The following is a 21,210-nucleotide window of genomic DNA, read 5'->3' as shown; positions in this document are numbered from 1 at the left end:
TTGGGGGTTAAAGGGGCTAGTAGTTTCTTTCCATGAGATCTTCCTGCATGTTACCACCCATAGAGGGACTATTGGTTATCGGCATCACATCAATAGCCTCATGGAGAGGGGTTCTCCCTTGGGGAGAAGTGGCGCCACCTGAAAGATCATGAACGCCTTCCCAAGCAAGTGGATGATAACTCTGGAGGCAATATGGGGAGGTCACGCTCACTTAGCCCCCATCACAGGAGAGGAAACAGTGGCATGGTGCCAAATCAGGACAGGGTCCCTTTTAAGGGGCACATCGCCTACACCTAGAAGTGGAGACCATATAGGATCTAGGAAATCAGGCACTCCCAAACACCAAAGCTAGATGCTTTCTCTTCTACTGAAACAGATGACTCTACAGCTACTGGCCCCGTTAGGGAATTGAGGGATGGTGATAATACATGCTTGGTTCCCATCAAGCAGGTGCAGGAATACTAGCCACATAGGAGAATTAGAAAAGGGAAACTTGCCCGTCAACCAGGCATCCATTAATACAGCATACCAGGCCTCGACTGTCCTGCGGTTGAGAACAGATAGGATTGGGGAGTTCTCCCATGGGGCAGGGTGAGGGTGTAATAGCCAGAGAAAGGACCGCACAAGGGAAGGGACTAGCCAGTCCCAAGTCCCACATCCGTACTGGAGTCAGCCTCACGGGTGGCTCCCATTAGTCTCTCCCAACACCATGTGCCTGAAGAAACACATCTGTATTCCTTTTCCCTAGAGAGAGGTTGAAAGGCAGGACCAGGGCGTGGCAGACAGCAGAGCGCCCAAGCAGATAGATGGGGCAAACATAAGTCCCACAGCTAACTCACATCCCACCTGGTGCACCACAGTCTCCTTTCACCAGAGAATCTAGGAGGCAGGATAGAAGCCCTATAAAAACCCAAGTGCTCAGTCAGAGTGGAAATACTTGGGGTAGGAGTTGGAGAATGAAGATAGAAGGCAGAAGCTGTTTTGGAGCAGGGTGGAGGAGGGACCATGAGGCTGGAAAAGAGGTCCAGAAGGCTAAACTGGAGCCTGGGAGTTGGAGGAGAGACCCATGACACCTAACCAAGATGGCAAAAGAACTAGGTGAGGACTGCGGGAGTGGTGGCCAAAAATAGGAAAACCTGATAAAGGGTGTGCCCATGGGGGTGGGGGGATGCAAGAAATAACTGAATAAGAGAAGCTAATTGGGAAGAGCGGTTGTGCCCAGAGGGGAGAAGAAGGTGAGAGACATAGATGAAAAGACGATCCTTGAGGAGAAAGATGGTGCACAGAGGGGAGAAGGAGGGTAGAAGTTATTTGGGAGGAGAAGGGTCTTGAGAAAATGGGTCGTACCTAGATGGGCAACATGAGAAAGACCTGAAAAATATTGATTGCCAAGAAGAGGTTACCTAATGGTGGGAAGAGGCTATCAGAGATGGTAGGCATTTAGAGATGTGGCCTGGGAAAATGTAGGTGTTCAATAGGACAAAGAAGGGAAGGCAGGAAGTAACGAGTGAAAAGGAGAATACAACAAGAAGCAGTAAGGAATGGTTAAAAATAGGAGGAAAGAAAAGGTGTTGCTAATGATTTTATAGTGAAAAGGGATGAGTGGGGACCAGGAAGGAAGACAATCATATGAAGAGAATTTGTTGCAGGTGTTCAGGCCAAACAAATGAAAAGGGTCAATCTTGCCTAATTGATTATCCCAAGAGAATCATTAACATAACATTGTAGAAAAACCTTTTTTCAATAGATGTTTATATTCAAAAGGAAGAGACCTACTGGTCTAGTAGCACACAGAATACACTGAACATCTCATTAATGGCTGAACATGAAACAAATGCATGGTGTTGTAAAAAATAAATATTCGAGAAATGTAACTCAAAATGTTGGTATATATTGGGCCTCATTCCGAGTTGGGCGCAAAGGGATTACCGGCACCGGTAAGGACACCGGTGTGGGTAAACCCTTTGCGCCCTATTCCGAGGTCCCTTAGCGGGTCCCTCCTTTAACACCTGGTCTGACAAGGCGTTATGGACGGGACCAGTTAAGAGACTTCAGAGCTAATAACGGTACCGCAAGTTGCGGTACCGTTATTAGCTACTTCCCCATTCCCATTGAGCCCTATATGGAATGGGGAAGGAACAAGTTACTTACCTGTAACTGTTGTTCTCCAGCATGGGTCTGGCATGGATTCACATGCTCATGAATATTCCCCGTCATCAGGCTGGGAATCCTCGGTAAAGAAAAAACCAGTATCAGTTTCGTTTCTGATCTGTCTTTCGTAGTAATAACCAATCACTGGTCTCTGCGTCATACTGACCACAGCCAATGACTGCCCTCTACCTAAGCACCACCTCTGGCAGCCATCTTCAGATTTGGAAGCACGTGAAGTGGCAGTATGACCAAGTGAAGAGCCGCAGAGGGGTAGGCGGGAGGGTTCGCATGTGAATCCATGCCAGACCCATGCTGGAGAACAACAGTTACAGGTAACTAACTTGTTCCTTCTCCAGCATGGGGTCTGGCATGGATTCACATGCTCATGAATAAAGAATACATAGCAGTACACACATGCACAACCACGGGAGGTGGCAAAGGCTCAACATTAAGCATTACATCAAACTCAACATTAAGCATCTTGCCTCCTCACCAGGCTCACCTCAGGCGAACAGGTTGCGCAGCACTGCTTGGCCGACCCTGGACTCCTCCCTGGAATCCCGATTGACGCAGTAGAATTTCGTGAAGGTGTGCGTCGACCTCCACGTAGCAGCCCTGCATATGTCCAGCAGGGGCACACCAGAAAGGAACGCCTTGGTAGCTGCGATCGCTCTGGTGGAATGGGCTCTCGGACGGCCAGGCAGCGGTCGGTTTGCCAACCGATGACAGTACATGATACAGCCGGAGAGCCATCTGGAAATGGAAGCCTTCGAGAGAGCCTTCCCCTGATTGACAGGTCCAAAGTTCACAAAGAGTTGTGACGTCTTCCGAAAACACTTCGTGCGGTCCACGTAGAACTTCAGCGCTCTAGCCACATCCAGCGAGTGCAAAGTCCTCTAAGCTGGCGACGAAGGCGACGGGAAGAACACAGACAACACCAAGGGTTCGTTGAGATGGAAGTCCGACGGTACCTTGGGCATGAAGGAGGGGTGCGTCCTGAGCACTACCCTCGTGTCGTGAAAAGTCAATTACGGGGCCTTGCAGGAAAGGGCCTGGATCTCTCCCACCCGTCGTGCGGAGGTGATGGCCACAAGAAACGCTGTTTTCCACGACAGAAACTTCAACGGGGCTGAGTGCAGAGGCTCGAACGGAGGTCCCATGAGCTTGGTCAGCACCACGTTGAGCTCCCACGCCGGGGCCGGCGCCTTCACCGGCGGGAACAATCTGAACAGTCCCTTCATGAACTCTTTCACCAGACGATGAGACCACAGGGACGACCGGCCCGTGGTTCTGGTGTATCGGGAGATCGCAGCAAGATTAATCTTGATGGACGCGTGTGCCAGTCCAGCTTTGGCCAGCGTCAGCAGGTACGGCAGTACCTGGGGAGCCGTAATCCGTAGAGGGTTAATCTTCTGTGCGTGGCACCAGACAGAAAACCTCTTCCACTTGTGTCCGTAGCATTTAAGAGTCGAGGACGCCCTGGCCTTTGCAAGAACCTCTCTGCAGTCGGCCGGTATGTCGTATCTTCCAAACTCTAGCGCTGCAGGAGCCAGGCCTGCAAGTTCAGCGATTTCGGGTCGTGGTGGAGGATGGCGCCTCCTTCCCTGGAGAGCAGATCCGCGTCCACCGGCAGCTTGATTGGCGGGGACGCTGACAAGTCCAGAAGGTCCGGGAACCATATCTGCCTCGGCCACGCAGGTGCGACGAGGATCATCCTGCGCCGTGACCTCTTGAGCTGGTTGACGAGCCGGATTAGCAGTGGCAAAGGAAGGAACGCGTAGAGGAACAGGCCCTCCCAGGGAAACGAGAAAGCATCGCCCATGCTCCTCGCCTGGGGAAACCTGCTGGCGAACCTCCGGCACTTGGAGTTCGTCGCCGTCGCGAACAGGTCGATCTGGGGTGTGGCCCACCGTCGGAAGAGGCGATCCACTAGATCCTGCCGTAGTTCCCACTCGTGGCACGAGCGCAGCTCCCTGCTGAGTGAGTCGGCGATGGTGTTTTTTATCCCTGCCAGATGAAACGGCACCAGAAACATCCCTTGGGCGACTGCCCAATGCCACAGGTCCTGCGCCTCCTTGGACAGTGCTGGGGACCTGGTTCCGCCCTGTTTCCTGATGTAAAACATGGTGGTGGTGTTGTCGGTGAAGATCCTCACCACCTTGCCCTTGAGGGACGGAAGGAAGGACCTGAGGGCCCAAAACACTGCACGGAGCTCCAGGACGTTGATATGTAGGGATTTCTCCGTCGGGAGCCAAAGGCCTCTTGCGTGCAGATTTTCGGTGTGCGCTCCCCACCCTTCCAGGGAGGCATCCGTGGTCACTGTCTCCTGGTGAGCTGGGGTCGGGAAGTCCATGCCCGCCGTCAGATGCGCGCGGGTGCCCCACCACCGGATAGCTCGTCGGAAACTCTCGTCGAGTGTGATCCTTTCCTCAAAGCTGCCCGTCGTTTGGATCCAGCGCGCGTCCAGGAACTCCTGCAACGGGCGCATCCGGAGCCTGCACTTGGGAATGAGGTAGATGCAGGAAGACATCATTCCGAGGAGGGACTTGATGGACCTCACCTTGGCCGCGTCGGCCACCAACATCCGCTGCACCTTGCCCAGGATGGTCCTGGTCCACTCCTCCGACGGGGAGGCCAAAAGGGACACTGTGTTGAGCCTCGCTCCCAGAAACAGAGCGTCTTGCGCGGGTACCAGGTGGGATTTGGCGTAGTTCACGGAGAATCCCAAGTCCGTGAGAAGTTGGACGGTCCTTGCCGTGTGAACCACGGCGAGCTCCCTCGTCTTGGCTCGGATGAGCCAGTCGTCCAGGTAGGGGTAGACGTGGATCCCTTCGCGGCGCAGCTGCGCCGCCACCGGTGCGAGGCACTTGGTGAACACCCTGGGTGCCGACCGTAGTCCGAAGGGGAGGGCTTTGAACTGGTAATGACGCCCTTGGACCACAAACCTGAGGAATTTTCGGTGCCCCTTTAGGATGGGAATATGGAAGTAGGCATCCTCCAAATCCAACGACGACAGGAAGTCTCCTTCCTCCAGCTGACCCAGGATGTGCTGGAGGGTGACCATCCGGAACTTTTGCGCCTTGATGAACTTGTTCAGACGTCGCAGGTCCAGGATGGGGCGCCATCCCCCCCGTCTTCTTCTTCACGAAGAAGTATCTCGAGTAAACTCCGGAGCCCCGAAGCCTCTTTGGGACGAGTTCGATGGCGCCCTTCCTGAGCATCGCCTTTACCTCGAGGAGAAGTTGAGGGACGTGAAGTTCTTTCCTGGCCACGGGGGGGACGCACGGACACCTTCTTTGAAACTCGAGCGCGTGGCCCCGGGCCAAGGCGTCCAGCACCCAACGGTCGGTGGAGATGGACTCCCACACGCTGACGAAGCTCGCCGGGGTGCTTCGGTGGGGGCCCGACCCCACGGCCGGTTCAGTCCTGCTTCGACGAGGCTTTGCCGCCTTGACCTCCTTGGCGACGACGGCGGAGTCCGCCAGACTTGCCTCGTCCTCTGTAGGTCTCCTGAGACGACGAGCGGGCCGCTTGACGGTAGGTGGAGAAACCGCCGCCGGAACCTTTGGAGGCGCCCTTGCCTCCGCTGCTCCGAAAGGGCGTCCGTCGTTGTTGCAGAACTCCAAGGGCCCGGGCCGTCTCGGTGTACGCTTTAATGGCCTGAAGGGAATCGTCCACTGTTTTCCCAAACAGGTTGTTCCCATCGAAGGGCATGTCCAGGACTCTGGTCTGAACGTCTTGTTGCCCAACTGGCGGAACCCAGTGTCGGCGATGTCCGTCGCAACGGTAATGGCGTGGTCCGAAGCCACCTCACCTTCCTGCAGGATCTCCAGGGCCTCGGCCCTCTTGTCGTCCGGCAAGAAGTCCAGCAGGGGAGCCAGTTTGTACCAGAGCTCCCTGTCGTAGCGGGCCACGATAGCCAAGGCGTTGGCCGCTTTAATCGTCGTCGCTGCAGACGAGATGACTCTGCGTCCCATAGCGTCCAATTTCTTTCCCTCGCCGTCCGGTGGGGAAGTCGATGTGGAGGCCGCACCCCCCCCCCGCTTTTTTCCTGGCCGCCGCGGAGACGACGGAGTCCGGGGTAGGCTGCGCCCGGAGGCACAGGGGGGCCGTGTCCGGGACCCGGTACTTTTTCTCGTACCGGTCTCTTCTAGCTGGCGTCGTGGAAGGGTTCTTGAGGAGGGTGAGGCCCTCATCCCAAATGTCGTCCAATAGAGGCACTGCGAGGACCGTCTTCCTCTTGGCCTCGCGCCGCTGATAAAGGAAACCTTCCTTCTTCTTCTCCTCAGGGCAGAGTTGGAAAAGCTCGGATGCCCTGGTGATCATGGAGTGGAACGATCCAATCTCGTCGGGCGGAGAAGCCCTGGTGGGAGGCGACGACGGTACATCCTCGTCGTATACCTCGTCGTCCGTACCCGTCGCTGCCGTGTCAGTCCCCGTATCATCCCCTCGGGTGGACGGGGAGGAGGGCTGGAAGGGGCGCGACGGCTGAAAAGGAGGCGGAGGGTGGATCCTTCTTTTCTTGGTAGGGGGAACCCCAGAAGGTCCCGGTTCTGGGTCCCCCGACGGGAGAGGTTCCGTCGGCAACGGTAGTCTTGTCCTTATCTCTGAGCATAAGGACTGTATAGCCAACAAAATGGCCGCCGAGTTGTCTCGCGGCGCTGGCAGAGGGGAATCCGACGGGCGATCAGGGGCCCCGTCGGTACCCTCGACGATGTCGTCGTCACCTGCGTTGGGATCCATCCCGACGGGCCGGTCTTCTTCCACGCCGAGGCCGTGGCTTAAGACCTCGACCAGCTCCTCCTCCGAGGTTGAGGGCGAATCTACGACAACGCCCTGCCCCCCCCTTTTTCTTCCCCATGGGGGATTTCATGGGGGTCCTATCGATGGGCACAAAAGAGGACTCCCTCCGAGGTGGCAGGGAGACTCTGAGCCCCGAGGTCGCCACCGCTGGTGTAGCCTCCACAGGCTGAGCCAGGGCCGCCGCGACAGTTTCGATAGAGGGCTTGGCCGGATGGATTAAGGCCTTCACCACCTTAGGTGCGCTCACCGCCTTATCCTTGAGGGGGGGGGGACACTGCCTCGCTCCCCCTCCGCCTTCGAGCTCGACCTTCCTCTTACCCGACCCAGAGCGTTGGCTCGTGGTTGATGGTGCCGGGGAGGGTGCGCCCAGCCTGGCGCCCGTAGAGCCCGACCGTTCGGCGCTCCCGGTGCCAGCGGACTCGCGGTGCTTGGCCTTATGTTGGACCCCCGTCGCCGGGGCGTCCTCAAAGGTCTTAGAAGACCGCTCGGATTTCTTCCTCTTCTTCTCGCCGGACGGGCTCTTCCCTTCTAGCCAGTTGGCGAGACGTTGATGGCGGTCCTTCATGGTCCGCTCCGACATGTTGCCGCAAAACGCACAGTCCTTCTCCACGTGCGTCTTGTCCTCATGTAGGCAGTAAAGACAAAAAGAGTGTTCGTCCTCCTTGAAGACGTTCTGCAGCTGGCATCCAGGGCAGACCCTGAACAGCTTTCCGGGCGTCGAGCTTCCCTTCTCCTGGGCCATGACCAGGCCTGAGAAACTTCTGGAGTCCTCCAAAAGCGTAGCTCGACGAAATCTTCACCCTTGAGGGGCGCAGACGAATCCGACACGGGTCCCCGTTGATCAGATGGAGAGTCGGTGGAGCTTGAGGCTCTTTTGACCGAAAAAACGAAGTTTTTGAGAAAAACGTGAAAAAAAATAGCACTAACGCTCGAGAGCAATAGCACGAGGATCCCAACACATGTGCGGTAAAAATCTGAAGATGGCTGCCAGAGGCGGTGCTTAGGTAGAGGGCAGTCATTGGCTGTGGTCAGTATGACGCAGAGACCAGTGATTGGTTATTACTACGAAAGACAGATCAGAAACGAAACTGATACTGGTTTTTTCTTTACCGAGGATTCCCAGCCTGACGACGGGGAATATTCATGAGCATGTGAATCCATGCCAGACCCCATGCTGGAGAATGGATTTTTCAATGGGGACTTACCGGTCCCGCAAAGGTCGGACTACACCGATAAGTCCCCATTGAACCAAGTCGGAGTCGGTACCGGTATGAGAGGTAGTCATGGCGCAAAAAGCGTCATGACTACCTCCATACTCGGAATGAGGGTCATTAACATTGAATGGTTAAACGTCTACTGTTATAAAGAAAGAACAGGGGTTACAACAATTAGTACAATTTCTAAGCAAGGTTTTGGAACAATGTTAAAACAGTGTGGACAAATGACACAAAATGGTTGAAGTGGTCTACACAGGTGTGTTTCGGCTCTCACAGGCTATTAGAAGGGCCTATCTTACACAGGCCTTCATCAGGATGAAAGAGACTTGTAGAAAAAGCCTGTTCAGTGAATGTGCTGCCTAAAAAACGAGAGACAAGGGATAGTTTCAGTATTTTAAACATTTTCGAGAAGGCAAGAGAATACCTTTATTTCTTATTTATAATCTGTTAATGTTTGATTTGTCTTGCCATGCTATGGTGGATTGCTCTGCACGGTTCAAAGATTAAAATTGGATGGAGATCTATAACGTATTAGATGTCCTCTCGGCTGGACTTCATGCTTTCAAATGGTGAAGTCCAATCTATGAATCAATAGCTTATGTCAGAGAATGTCCAACGGTGTCATAATATTACCACGTCATATCACACACCAAAGGGAGGGCTTACCTGTACAAGCCACGAAGTAGTAATGAATCTACGGTGGTTGAACAGCAAGTCCTCATTGATTAGTGCTGCACGGTCGAGGACCTGTCTGTAGCTGATTGTTCCAACACCTTGCTCAGAAATTGTACTAATTGTTGTAACCCCTGTTCTTTCTTTACAACAAACAAAAAATTTAGTTAAATTTCTCGAATATGTATTTTTTACAACACCACGCATTTGGTTCATGTTCAGCCATTAATGAGATGTTCTGTGTATGCTGTGTGCTACTAGACCAGTAGGTCTCTTCCTTTTGAATATAAACATCTATTGAAAAAAGATTTGTCTATGATGATATGTTATGATTCTCTTGGGATAATCAATTAGATAAGATTGACCCTTTTCATTGGTTTACTTACTATAGAGCCTTCCTGGGCAGAATAGGGTCCCAACCAGGAGCCCTTGTATATCATAGATGTGGGGTGGTAATGAGGAGGGGGGGCAAGACGTAAGGGAACCATATTTTATTTAAACTTGTATACTAAACTGACTCGGTCCAGAGGGTCTCGGAGTGCCTTACACATTTTATTACATTTTTAATTTTATTGTTTAAAGCATGGACCTAGCTCGAGAGGAGCGGAGTGTTGTACAGAGTGAGTAGCCAGCATTTGGTCTGGCATGTTTTAATAGTAGTGCAGTACTGCGAGTTGAGGTCTGTGCATCTGTATGTGTGTCCACTGGAATTAGTCCTTGTTCAGGCTGTGTTGAAAAAGCTGTTTTGAGAGATTTATGAAATTGGAAAATTGTGGGGGCATTCTAAGCAGACACTAGGATCGTGCTCCAGAGGATGGGTGCGTGACAAGAGAAGATTGTTTGCAATCGACAAGTTGTGAATCAAGTCATTTGTTCAACTTGCTGCGCGAGGAGCATGTCCCTCCAGATATGTGGAGCTTAGCCACCAGACAAAGGATGTCCTGCGTGCTAGTTACTCTCATATACAACTGAGTATCATCTGTGTATTGGTGGAATGCTATGTTGGGATCGTTGAGGAAAGTACCCAGAGGCTCCAACTAAAGGTTAAAAAGGATTAGTGAGAGGATGGATAGTTGGGGACTCAGCAGGAGACCTGGAGTCAGTTAGAATGCAATAGGATCATCTCCATGGCCTGGTGTCTGCCCGAGAGGTAGGAGGTAAAGCAATTCGGGACAGTGCCAGAGAATCCCATCCTGTCGGCAAGGAGTAAGAGGAGGATGCAGTGGTCAACAATGTCGATTCAGCCAAGAGTTCAAGGAGGACGAGGAGAACGAGTCATCTTTATTCATGATTTGGAGGGCATCATCCACCACCTGGATGATAGCTGTATCAATGCTACACTTGGGGTGGAACCCTGGATGATAGTCATTTAGGAGTTGAAGTTTTAGATTCTGGCGAGTAGTAGTGTAGCAACTACTTTTTCCAAGATATGCCAATAAACATGAGGTTTGTGATGGGCCGTTAGTTGGCCAGTGCGTCTGGATCTAGGGTTGTTTTTTTTCAAAAGAGGTTGTATGAGACCAGTCTTGAGTGTGTCAGGGAATGACCCTTCTTTGAGGGAGGCATTAATGATGCTGAGGAGCGTGCCAAGTTACAGGCTTGTCAATTGTTTACATTTGGAGGTTGTGATTATATCATCAGAGTAAGAAGTAGGTTTGACAGAGGTAATTGTTTTGAGGAGATGCAGGGAAGAGAGAGGATAGAATTCAGTGGAGAGGGGCAGAGTCTATTTTTTTTAAATACTAAATGTGTGGATTTTGTTGCATTTTTCCTGAGTTGCTGGTACCTCAGGGTCGGGTGAGGGTTTGGTACAACACTTTACTACTTCAAATTGGGCTTTGCTCCCGTTAGAAGCTGCCACAATGGTGGTGGAGTAGTAAGCAGCTTTGGCCTCGATAATCAGAATCCTACAGTTGGCGCAGAGATGAGAGGTTGGTGAGTTCGGAGGTGTACAAAGGCGAAGATGTTTTGGTTTTAGCCAGAATGGTTTTTAGGGGGTGTGAATGTCCACCAGTTTTATAGCAGAGTTGTTGAATAATTCTAGGAGGCCTGAGGTATTCGCTATGGTGGGGAATTCTGCAAAGTTTGCTTCTAGATCATTGACCGGGAAGGTTTTGAGTGAGCAGCTTTGAGTGAGGGGGCATTTACCCTGACCTTTGGGGGCCATAATTAAATGAGTGACCAATAGTGGGATGGTGACGTGGTCAGACCAATCGAGTGGAATAGGGTTTGCGCAGGTTATATGGGGGATGATGTGAAGACAAAGGTGAAAAGCGTACTTCAAGTGTGGCTGTCAGTCTGTGACTAGTCTGTGACTAGTGGATGTTAAAATCACGGGCATAATTAGGAGGAGACGGGGGGGTTCCCCCCACCCCCAACTTTTTTGGTATCGCTTTTTGTCCCCCCCTCCCCCTCCTCCATCTTTTGGCAGGAGGTCCAGAAGGCCACTTTGTGGCTGCTGCAATCCTCAATTACGTAATTGGACAGCGCAAGCCTGGCTGGGGCGCCACGCCAGGGTCACGCTTCCTCATTGCATAATTGATGATGGTGGGCAGCCGCAATGCAGCATGTTCGGGGCTGGGATGACCTGTGCGACTCAATCCTTCACCCTGGCTGGCCCAGGGTGCTGGACTGGGTGGTGCGGGGTACAGCACCCGCACTATCATCATGCTGGCAGCACTGCAGTACTTTCTCCAGCAGCATCTGAGCGTCGCTTTACGGCTTTGCTCATTCAGCTTCTTGGTTGCTGTCTGTAGGCGCACAAGCACAAGGCTAGCTAGCTAGGGGTATTAACTTGAGCCACAGCTGTTTGTAAAAGATGGCCCTAGCTTTCACTGGCTGCCAGACCTGTAATCCCTGGAGGTAATTTCACGTGCTTTGCCTCTGCTACATGGAGAAGTGAAATGGCTGCGGAGTTTATTAACGGGAGGGGTGGGTGTGGTGGCCAATTTGGTGAATGCAGCACCAGGACAACAAGCAAACGTCCCCAACAAAAAAAGGTTTATGGGACAATTGCAGTGCTGTGGGACTGGCCATGTGTTGGAGAGTTTACAGGGGGCTGGTGGGTTTCAAACAGTAATCAGAAGCTAAAACCTGAACAGTGAAATCATCGGCAGACAGACGAACTGGGGGTCCACAAGGCCTCAATGCAAGTGCTTCTCTACATTACCCCAATGCGGGACCTGAAAGCGTGTATTTGGCTTAAGAAGTCCCCGGGGTTCTGGTGTCATTAAATTGAGATAATTAGTTGGTTTTCCACACAGTGGCTGTGCATATTTGTAATGACCTAAGCAAGTGTCTGAGGAGTGTCACCCTGTTTCCAAATGGCTTTACTACAGATCACATCATGTTTGTGTGAGATTCTGGGTTCCAACGTCCCATGGACACAAAATACAATGCTTTCTGACATCCCTTATCAACTGCTGTCTCTAAGTTATGTCATCTAAGTATGTTCCAATCACAAGTGAACCACACTGGCTACGAATATTGCACTTAACTTGCAGCTTTAGCTTAATACCGACACATTCCCTAGACCCTGTGCAGACCTGAGGTGGCCGACAGTTCTGGTGTCTTACCCCTGAACTGAATAACCTCAGCCCTTTAAGATGAGTAGCAAATACCCTGGAGATGGATTGGGATGCAGAAGTTACTCAAACATCAATCATCAAAATGATTTAGTTAGCTGGTAAAAAGGGTAACTGTTTTATTTTCAATTGTCTAAAACAGGGAGCACAACGAACATCAATGAATTCACTCAATCCTCCTACTCAACGAGTTTTCTTTGGAACTGAACTTCTATATCAAAAACTCATCATTGACGTTGACCTGCATCATTGCCAACGTGATCCTACGTGGCAAACTACAAAAACCTAACAGCAACTGTAATAGGCTCTTAGTGAGCATCTAAGTATATGATCTATACTAGTATGGGATAGTGAGTGGAAGTGATAGGTTTCTTAACAGCAGGTGAGGCAACTAAGCCGTTCCCTCAAAATGGCCACTATGAACGTCACTAAATACACGACGTCCCATTGGCTACACAAAACTATAGGACCCTTAATTAAGCAGTCCCCTACAATTGGTTGGCACTCTACCCTTTTTTAGTACTTTTCCACCTACGTCTAGCAGCACGAAGATTGGACTTCCAGGTGCTGGTGAGCTTGTCTTAACACCAGCTTCCCACCAATTAGCATATCAATCTATCATCACCTCAGTGGTCAGCGTAGTCAATTAGGCTTTGAAGCTCAGCCTTGAGTTTGTTCTGTACTGTGAAGAATCAGGGGAGTGAAGGCACGCTCTGCACTCGTGCGTGGGTGTGAACATCTTGCTCGTCCAACTTCATCCTTCCACGTGACTGAGGACCATGATTTTAAGTTTTCACTGTCTTTAAAATACTATTTTTTAATAGACCTCTGAAGTCTTTCTTGTTTGTTCGTGTCTTTTAAACAGGAGTTTTGTTCTTTCCCACGATTTGTATCCAATGCTGGTTAACTTCACCCTGATTCTTGGTTTAGCTTCATGACTCATCCAGCCTCGCCTTTTTGGGATTCACTTTGAATTCATGTGGTTTCTTACTGCGACACACTGAGAAGAGGCCTTTCTTTTTTAGTCCAACTCTGCTATAACACATAGTGGAAACATCCATCATTTACTCTTTATGCATATATGTATATTTTGGTGCTTGCCGCAATCTATTCACTCTAAAGCAAGCTTCGAGAATACTTTGTCTGCTTGCGTTTCTTTTGCATCTGTATACGTGTAAACTATCTTGATATCTTCATACATTTTATGGCATAAGCTTTTTCACCTTGATCCCAAGATGTAACTTATCCTTGATACTTTTCTGATGCTTTATAGAATATCTGCATTCTCTAGTATATGCATCTCTTCTAGGCACATCAGCTCAGCTCTGTGATGTCACCATTCATCAAGACCATGCATTTGCTCTGCTTCTTCCGGGATTTCATTCAAACGGCCATCATGTTTTCTTGCATCCAGGTATGGTTTTCTCAATGGGAACCTTCCCACCAGGATTCTCTTAGATATCTGTATCATCAATGGTACTGCACGATTTTCACATCCGGGCTCCCAACATATAAGCAATATAGGTATCCAGTCATATTTACGAAAACATATTTTCGAATGACCATTATGTCGAAAACATTTTGGCAAATTTTCTATTTTTTTTATTTTTTAAATTGTATGTTTTTTTGGGTTTCGTTAGTAAAAAAAAAGTGTCAATTAAAAAAAAAAAGGGGGTTTTGGGGAACCCCCATTTTAAAAATAAAAAAAACATTCCAAAAAAACTTTCGGCAAATTTGGTGTCGAGAAAATGGCATTCGAAAATATGGGTTTCGGAAATATCACTATAAACCGGCAATATAGGTGAAATTGTTGAGGTGGGGGTACTTGGCTCCTCCTCTACACCCTGTGTGAATGTTTTGTGTGCATAAAGAACATGTATTTCCACTGCTAGGAGCCAGGGCTGCATACTACACTTTTGGGAACCTGGCCTGCCCTCGACCTTGTAACTATAGTCCTTTTGCCCCATCCGTTTTGCTGCAGAATATATTCGTAAAACAGTATTCTTTTTATGCGTTCCACTCGCAGCTCTCAAAATGAAACTCCTGACAGGCTCGGGGGCTGCCAGATGAATCAAATAGAAGCGCTGAGCGCGAGAGCACTTGTAAAATTAGCTGTGCACCTCATCTTTAAAAACAGTCATTTGTGGTTCCCACATGCACATGCATCAATTAGCCAGTTCCATCTTCTCTTTGAGCCTGGCATTCAAAAGCAGACCAGAGGCAAGTTTTTTTTATTTTTTTTTTATTGTGTTTGTATGTGTGCTGGGGAGCTGCCGGCCCCAGCTAACCCTAGTGAGGGGTCACAGATTTGGAAAATGTGTGAACAGAGTTCACACTTGGGGTCATTTGAACACAGATCAGGTGGCAGTGTTATGAGAATGAGCTGAATTCTGTCTCTCATTCCCTGCTCACTCCATTGAAGTGAAAGTACCAAGTCACCAGTCATGATTTCAATTGCCTAAAAATGTACGTATACAAATTCAGGTGCTAACAATGAAATGCGTTAAAGTATTACTAATTGGCAGCCCTTGTTTAAAAGGGCATGCCCCCTCCACTCCCAAAAAGTACTGTTTATTGTCATGTCCTATCCTGCCATGGTTTTGTAGTTCAAACAGGTCAAGTCCACAAAGCCTAAAATGAATGGGATGAGGGGTGGAGGGGTTGAGGGGGGGAAAGATAAAGCCTGGTCTGCTCAATGGCTGTTGTGCCACTGTTTGCATGTGTTATTGTGTATGTACATATAAATGTTGTGTGTACACAGTGCATGTATTTGGAGGTGCTGTATGCATGTATGTGTGAGTGTGTGCAACAATAGATGTGTTGACTTTTGTGTCTGAATGATAAATAATGCATGGTTTGTATGTTCTGGCTGGATTGAAGTTTGTGAATGTAATGTTCTGTCACTGGGTGAATGGCATGCCGGGCTGAAGATGTGTGGGAGCCCATTTTCAACATGATGGTTGGTAGCCCCCTGCTTAGAGTGAAAACAGTCTGAGGCACCTGTGGGATGCACACATTACAATAGCGAAAAAGATGAGATTAATAGCCACCAATTATCACGAGGTGGCCAGCCAGCCAGCAGGGAGCTTAAACACTAAATACCCACTGAAGAGCTCTAAACCCTTCTTTGTCAGCAAGTGGCTGATGTGGGGGAACCTGTTTTAGAAGGCAATGAGGCGATAATACTTCTGTGTATCCCTTGGTAAGAGAAAGCGCATATTTTAAGCCCCAGAGCGAAAATAGAGAGAAAGTAATAAATTATGCCATGTTACAAGACTGCAGAGTACTGACTGGCAACATAGGGGCAGGTGCTGCTGAGGCTCGAGGCCTCTTTCATCTGAAAAAGGTTGAAAGGCCCAGATACCGTCCATGGTGAATGGGTATCAATTTTGTGTGTGTATGTATGTTTGCGCAGAGGCGCTTGGCAGGCACGATATTGTTTATCGAGAATGCAAATATGAAATATTACATGGCTGGACTGTCATTTTCGGGGCAGCCAGTCTAGCCCTTACTGTGACATGACTTTATTCTGGGCATCTTGCTAAAGCAAGCATGCTATGTGTTATTACTTGGCTAGAGAGGGCATTTGGGGGCAGCCATTCTAGCCGTTTCTTACTGTGTCGCTCGCTGTTATGAGACTGACATCATTATCAGTCAGCAACTATTGCTCGATTTTATGCTAAGGAAAATAAATCCTGTTCAGATCATGAGAAAAGTGTGCACTAACTGGCTGCATACTGCATGCTCTAACCGTACCCTATCTGCACGGTTCTTCTAGTTCGATTTCTTCTTTGTCTGTAGGAGTTTAAAGCAAAACAATGTTATGTTTCTTGTGCTGCACTGTTATCCGGATTGAGAGATTGTGTATTTTCATTTGATGGTTGTGGTTCCCCTTATCCACATAGTGTGCAGCAGCTTTTATTTCACAATTTGGGTTAATTTTGTAAGAAAATGCATTTTAAATTGCTTTTCTTACAGAACCCATGCTTGTGACATACACTTTGAATCACAGGCAGAGACTAAGCAACTGTGCAAATCTCCCACCGCCCACAACTCCAGAATGAAGTTTTGTATTGAACTACATTTGGATCACATGCATGTAAACTAGATCATACATCTATTCTTTTCATAATCTTTAGGTGAGGAGGACAGAACAAATGCTTGCAGCAGTCCTTCCCCCACCATTGTGTGCACATTCAAGGACTTCCTTATTGATCAAAAAAGAGGTCAGGGCAGAGGAGACACAGGTAAGACAGAAGCTGAGCTAAGTGAGATAAGGGCAGTCCTGAGTTTAGTCAACCACGATTGCAAGAATTTTCCCAAATGGAAAAAAATATTTCTCAATGCAGCGAAGTGCAGTGCTAGTCCCACTGATGAAAACATTGAACATTTAAAGCCATATCCAGACATCAATGTTAGATTGCTGCAAATACAACTGGAAATGTTCTCACACCATTAAACATACACTTCCTTAAGTGAGGCTATGAGCAAGTCCCAACAACTCGGGAGTGATATTAGGAGACTATTTCGTGAGCTGGAAAGATTTCTTCATCGTCCCTGTAAACACATGTGAAGCGGAGAGGAGTTTCAGTGCTCTTAGGTGCCTAAAAACATGGCTGTGCTCCACAATGTCACAAACCCGTTTGAACAGTGTTCTTGTTTGCCATGTGCATCACATTCGCCTAGATCAGGTGTCTTTAGACAAGGTTATCCAGCAATTCATTCAAGGAAATGAATGCTGTCAGGCTACATTTGGACACTGACTTTTTCAGAAAATGGCATCATCAACCAGGTTTCAGTCTTAGGTCTGGTTCTATTTTCTCTCTATACTATTCCTCTCGCCTCTATCATTTCACCCCCTGGACTTTTCACTACTTTTACTGGATGTCGCGCAGCTCTTCCTTCCTTTGTTTCTCTTATTTTTCTCTTTCTATTCATTTTGCTTTTCTTGTCTTCTCATTTTCCAGCCTTGGATGGTGGACGACTACCTCCATTTAAACCCCTCCAAGACTGAGGCGCTTTTCTTTTCCACTACTATACCTCCCCCTCTTAACAGTTCTTCATCCCGCTCTTGCCTCTTACAGCTTTAAAATATTCAGAAGGTACAACTTTTCCTTTCCTTTAATGCTATGAAAATCCTTGTTTCTTATTTTTCTCATTTATTTTACTTTTCTACTCTTCTTTTGGCCTCCCAGCTACCTATCTATACGTCTTTTATTCTCTTTATCCTCACTTGACTAGCTCTCCTGCATTTGTTTTGCTTCAAATGCTCTTTGTTGAACTACACCTTCTATTTAACTTTCTCTGTCTCGTCTTCAAATGCCTCCCAGGCGTTCCCCCCATCTTTCCTCTTTCATTTCCTTCTACTACCCGCTCCCTGACATCTAACACCCTTTTTCTACTTACAGTCTGTATCCCCCATGTCTTGCTTTTGTTCCTTTTCCTTACTGGCCCTTAAACATTGGAGTGCACTACCTCTCCTCCCCCTTCGCTCTCACTCCTCTTTTCCACACTCAGGTTCTCGTCTCAAAACACATTTGCTTGCTTGCTGATTTGGTTGTTTCATTTATTTCCACTTGAATTGTACAGTTTCTTTTACTTGTTAAACACGTTGGCGTATAGCGCTCTGTAAATAAAATAAAATGCAAATAATCAGGGATGCACTATCTCTACATCATAAGTAATTTGGAAATCGGAATAAGCAACTTAATGTGCTGTTTTTAATTCTTTCAGGCATCCATTTTGTATTATGTCTATATGCTTGTTTGATTCAAAGCCCTGCTGGCAATAATATAACACCAGCCCCCTTCGACCTGCTTGCAGGCCCTTTTTAGGTAGAAGGGTCACAGGCGTTTTCACTTTTGTCAATGCAGAAAATTCTAAAGACCCACTGTAGTGTTAGAAAGTTTCGGAAGACTGGTGTGTCTTTAGAATTGAATTGTAAAGATACGCCACCAGTCTTATGAAAGTTATAACATAGTGTTGCCAAGGGACTCTTGTGGTGTAGTATTTTAGTGTTATTCCTCAGAGCCACCATCCGCCCTTGCTCCACCCGCCCCTTTCCTTCAGTTGTCATGCACCCCCCCCCCCCAACATTTTCAGCAACGTTACTCCACTGGATTCACACCTTATTCTACTTCAATCTTCCTTTATCTGTCATGGGTGGTTTGCATCCAGGTAAAACTTTCCTTCACTCTTTGCTCCGCCTCGACATGATTTATTCACTGTGACAGGTGTCCTCTTTTGATAATAATGCATCTACTTTCTGCCAAAAAAAGTCTTCGTCATCAGCACACCTACCAATTCTCTTAAGGTCAGGGGTCCTCCTTATAGTCCCAGTTTCAGCTTTCCCACAGCATTACACTAATGCATGTCCCTGCAACTGTCTATGTCACTGTCACACAAATGTGTCAAACTTGCAATGTTTTTTATGTACAGGTTTCATGATAATGTACTTAGTCGTAAAGGGTGTCTGCACTTCAACCCTCCAAAGAGTAGCCCAGGTGTAATACATAAAAGCTTTCTTACAGCAATAATTTCTTGACGCTTTGTGGTGCCTACTGCAAGGCTAAAAACTCACGGACACTTCTGTCATTAACTTTACAAGCTAAGAACACCAACCAAGAGTTTGTTGATCCCTTACCCTTTCTCCCAGCTTACTCATGTAAATGCAGTTTTGCCATGCCACCACGTGCATCACAATAAACAATATGCTTTATGTTGCATCCAACTTTTCTGTCTGATGTTTAAAGTGTTAGCATACAAAATACAAAAATACAGTATGTATCTGCCCTAACAGTAAAAACAATCAGATTATTGTTGGCCATTCATCCATACATACATACATATGAACATAACATTTTACTTGTAACATGCATCTGTCCGTTTGTTGATGGTTTTACTGGTACTGGCGAAAGTAAAGTAAAACATGAATAGTATATCAAAGTAATGTGACAGCTGCAGTGCCTGCTTAAGGAGACTTCGAAGGCCATTTTAAAATCAGCGTGGATAGGAAGGGGTGTCTGAAAGGATCTTGTATTTGAACTTGCATATGATGACATTTTATGAGGATTACAATCATTAATCAGTCAACAACTTTTTACACAAGTGAGAATCTTGTTTTTTTTAACATTTCTTAGATGCTCAATTTTATTCTGCATCGGCAAACACAAGTTAAAACCATTTACGGTGCAACAAAATATTTCGACTGAATAAAATATAACTTTCGTTAAAGTTAAGTAGATGGGCAATGCACCTTCATATGGCAAAATTCCATACCCAAAGCAAAGTTCTTTCATCAAGGTATGTGGGATGTGAGATAAGATCACAAATTCAACAGTATTTCAACGCATAGACAATTAAAGATCTTTAAATAAAGTAATGGTCATTTAAGGTACAACATGTGATTTATAAAAAGTGCCACCATTGTAGAATATGCGACCAAAACCAATAACTTACACTTTTGCCTGGTCTTTTGACGCATATGTTACATTGACTACTGCTGTTTCCGTGTCAGTATTCACTGTAAAAAAAAAAAGCAAAATCAGTTCAAGGTTTTGGAACAGTAGGACTATGCAACAAAAGGCATCTATTTGATAGATCGAACACTGGTTTCCACCCCAAGTGTCCCCTTGGCTCTGGAAGGAGGGTGTACAAGTAATGTCATAATGTCAAGCAAGAAAAACAAGCAAAAAAGAACAGATAAAATTGAAAGAAATGACAATATAAAAGGTGCATGGCGAGACCATTGTAGCCCCAGCAAGGGACGTGTGTCAGTCGCTCGCCCACAGTCGGCAGTGACAATACCTTGGGAGACCTAAGGCTCCATCAAAAGAAAAAAAACGCAGATGAGACAAGCAGAGAAACCTTTCAGCAAAAGACCATCTCTCACCTTCCCCCCACGCCCCACAAGTACTAGCTAGATGGTCACTGCATCCCACTCCAAGCTGTCAGAGGGTCCAAAAAGTAAAAACAGGAGAAGGTGAGATTCTGGGGTGATAGTCCAGGCGAGAAAGATGTCCTTGGTCCTGCAACAACTTTCCAGTGGGGCAACGAAACTATCATGGCAAGCTATCATTGGTGGCAATTCAAGCAGCTAGGTTGCAACAAAGTCCTTTGGCCATAAGTGGGGTTCTCTCCTCTTCCAATTCATATTCCTTAAGATTTCCGGGATTGCAGCACCGGTCCTACCACTGCATTACCTCTAGCAGGTCCCCCAAATGACCCATCGAGCAGGTGCCCACATAGTCCTCTGCTCCTCATCTAGATGTCAGTCAGTCCAATCTCAACAGCTACATTGGTGCTCAGTGTCCCGCCCGACTCCCGGGACATTGCCTGTTGAACACAGAGAATTTTCACAGGTGCACGTTTTCCTGCTCCAAATCCATATTCTCCCCAACTGCCGCCATGACCACAGAAATGGGCATGCCTCAACCACACATCACCCCCCTCTTCTTTTCCATTTGCTAATAGAGGCAATAAAATGGGTGCTCAGCATATATTAATGCATATGGAGGAAAAATAACAGTAAACTGTACTATCATCATATAACATCAAGAGGGTTCAAGCAACATTACAGACCATAAGGACAGACTGTAAATGCTACCAGACAGTGATATGACAACATAATTGGACCATAATACATGTTACCCATAAAGTATTTTTTAGATCACATTAAAAAACCTGTACGCTTTACAACGGTTGAAAATCTTACTTCAGAACTGTCTGCAAATAAGTAGCTTATCATCATATATATGTGATGAAGCAACCTGTAAGTATGCGAA

At 47.6% G+C, this 21,210-nt stretch overlaps 1 protein-coding gene across 2 annotated transcripts in view; it reads right to left on the bottom strand.

The window, feature by feature from the left end:
• IGF2BP2 (insulin like growth factor 2 mRNA binding protein 2) overlaps positions 1-21,210 on the bottom strand; it is a 1,316,273-nt gene that overhangs the window by 812,133 nt on the left and 482,930 nt on the right. For both annotated transcript variants that reach the window (XM_069615761.1, XM_069615762.1), the window contains exon 5: positions 19,886-19,949. In XM_069615761.1, the coding sequence (XP_069471862.1) occupies positions 19,886-19,949 (64 nt within the window). The remainder of the gene's footprint in view (positions 1-19,885; positions 19,950-21,210) is intronic.

This window comes from Ambystoma mexicanum, chromosome 9, assembly GCF_040938575.1.
Source record: "Ambystoma mexicanum isolate Mex_15411 chromosome 9, UKY_AmexF1_1, whole genome shotgun sequence".
NCBI classification, from domain to species: Eukaryota; Metazoa; Chordata; class Amphibia; order Caudata; family Ambystomatidae; genus Ambystoma; species Ambystoma mexicanum.
Note: the sequence above shows the minus strand (reverse complement) of the source record. Positions and strands in the feature narration are given on the sequence as shown.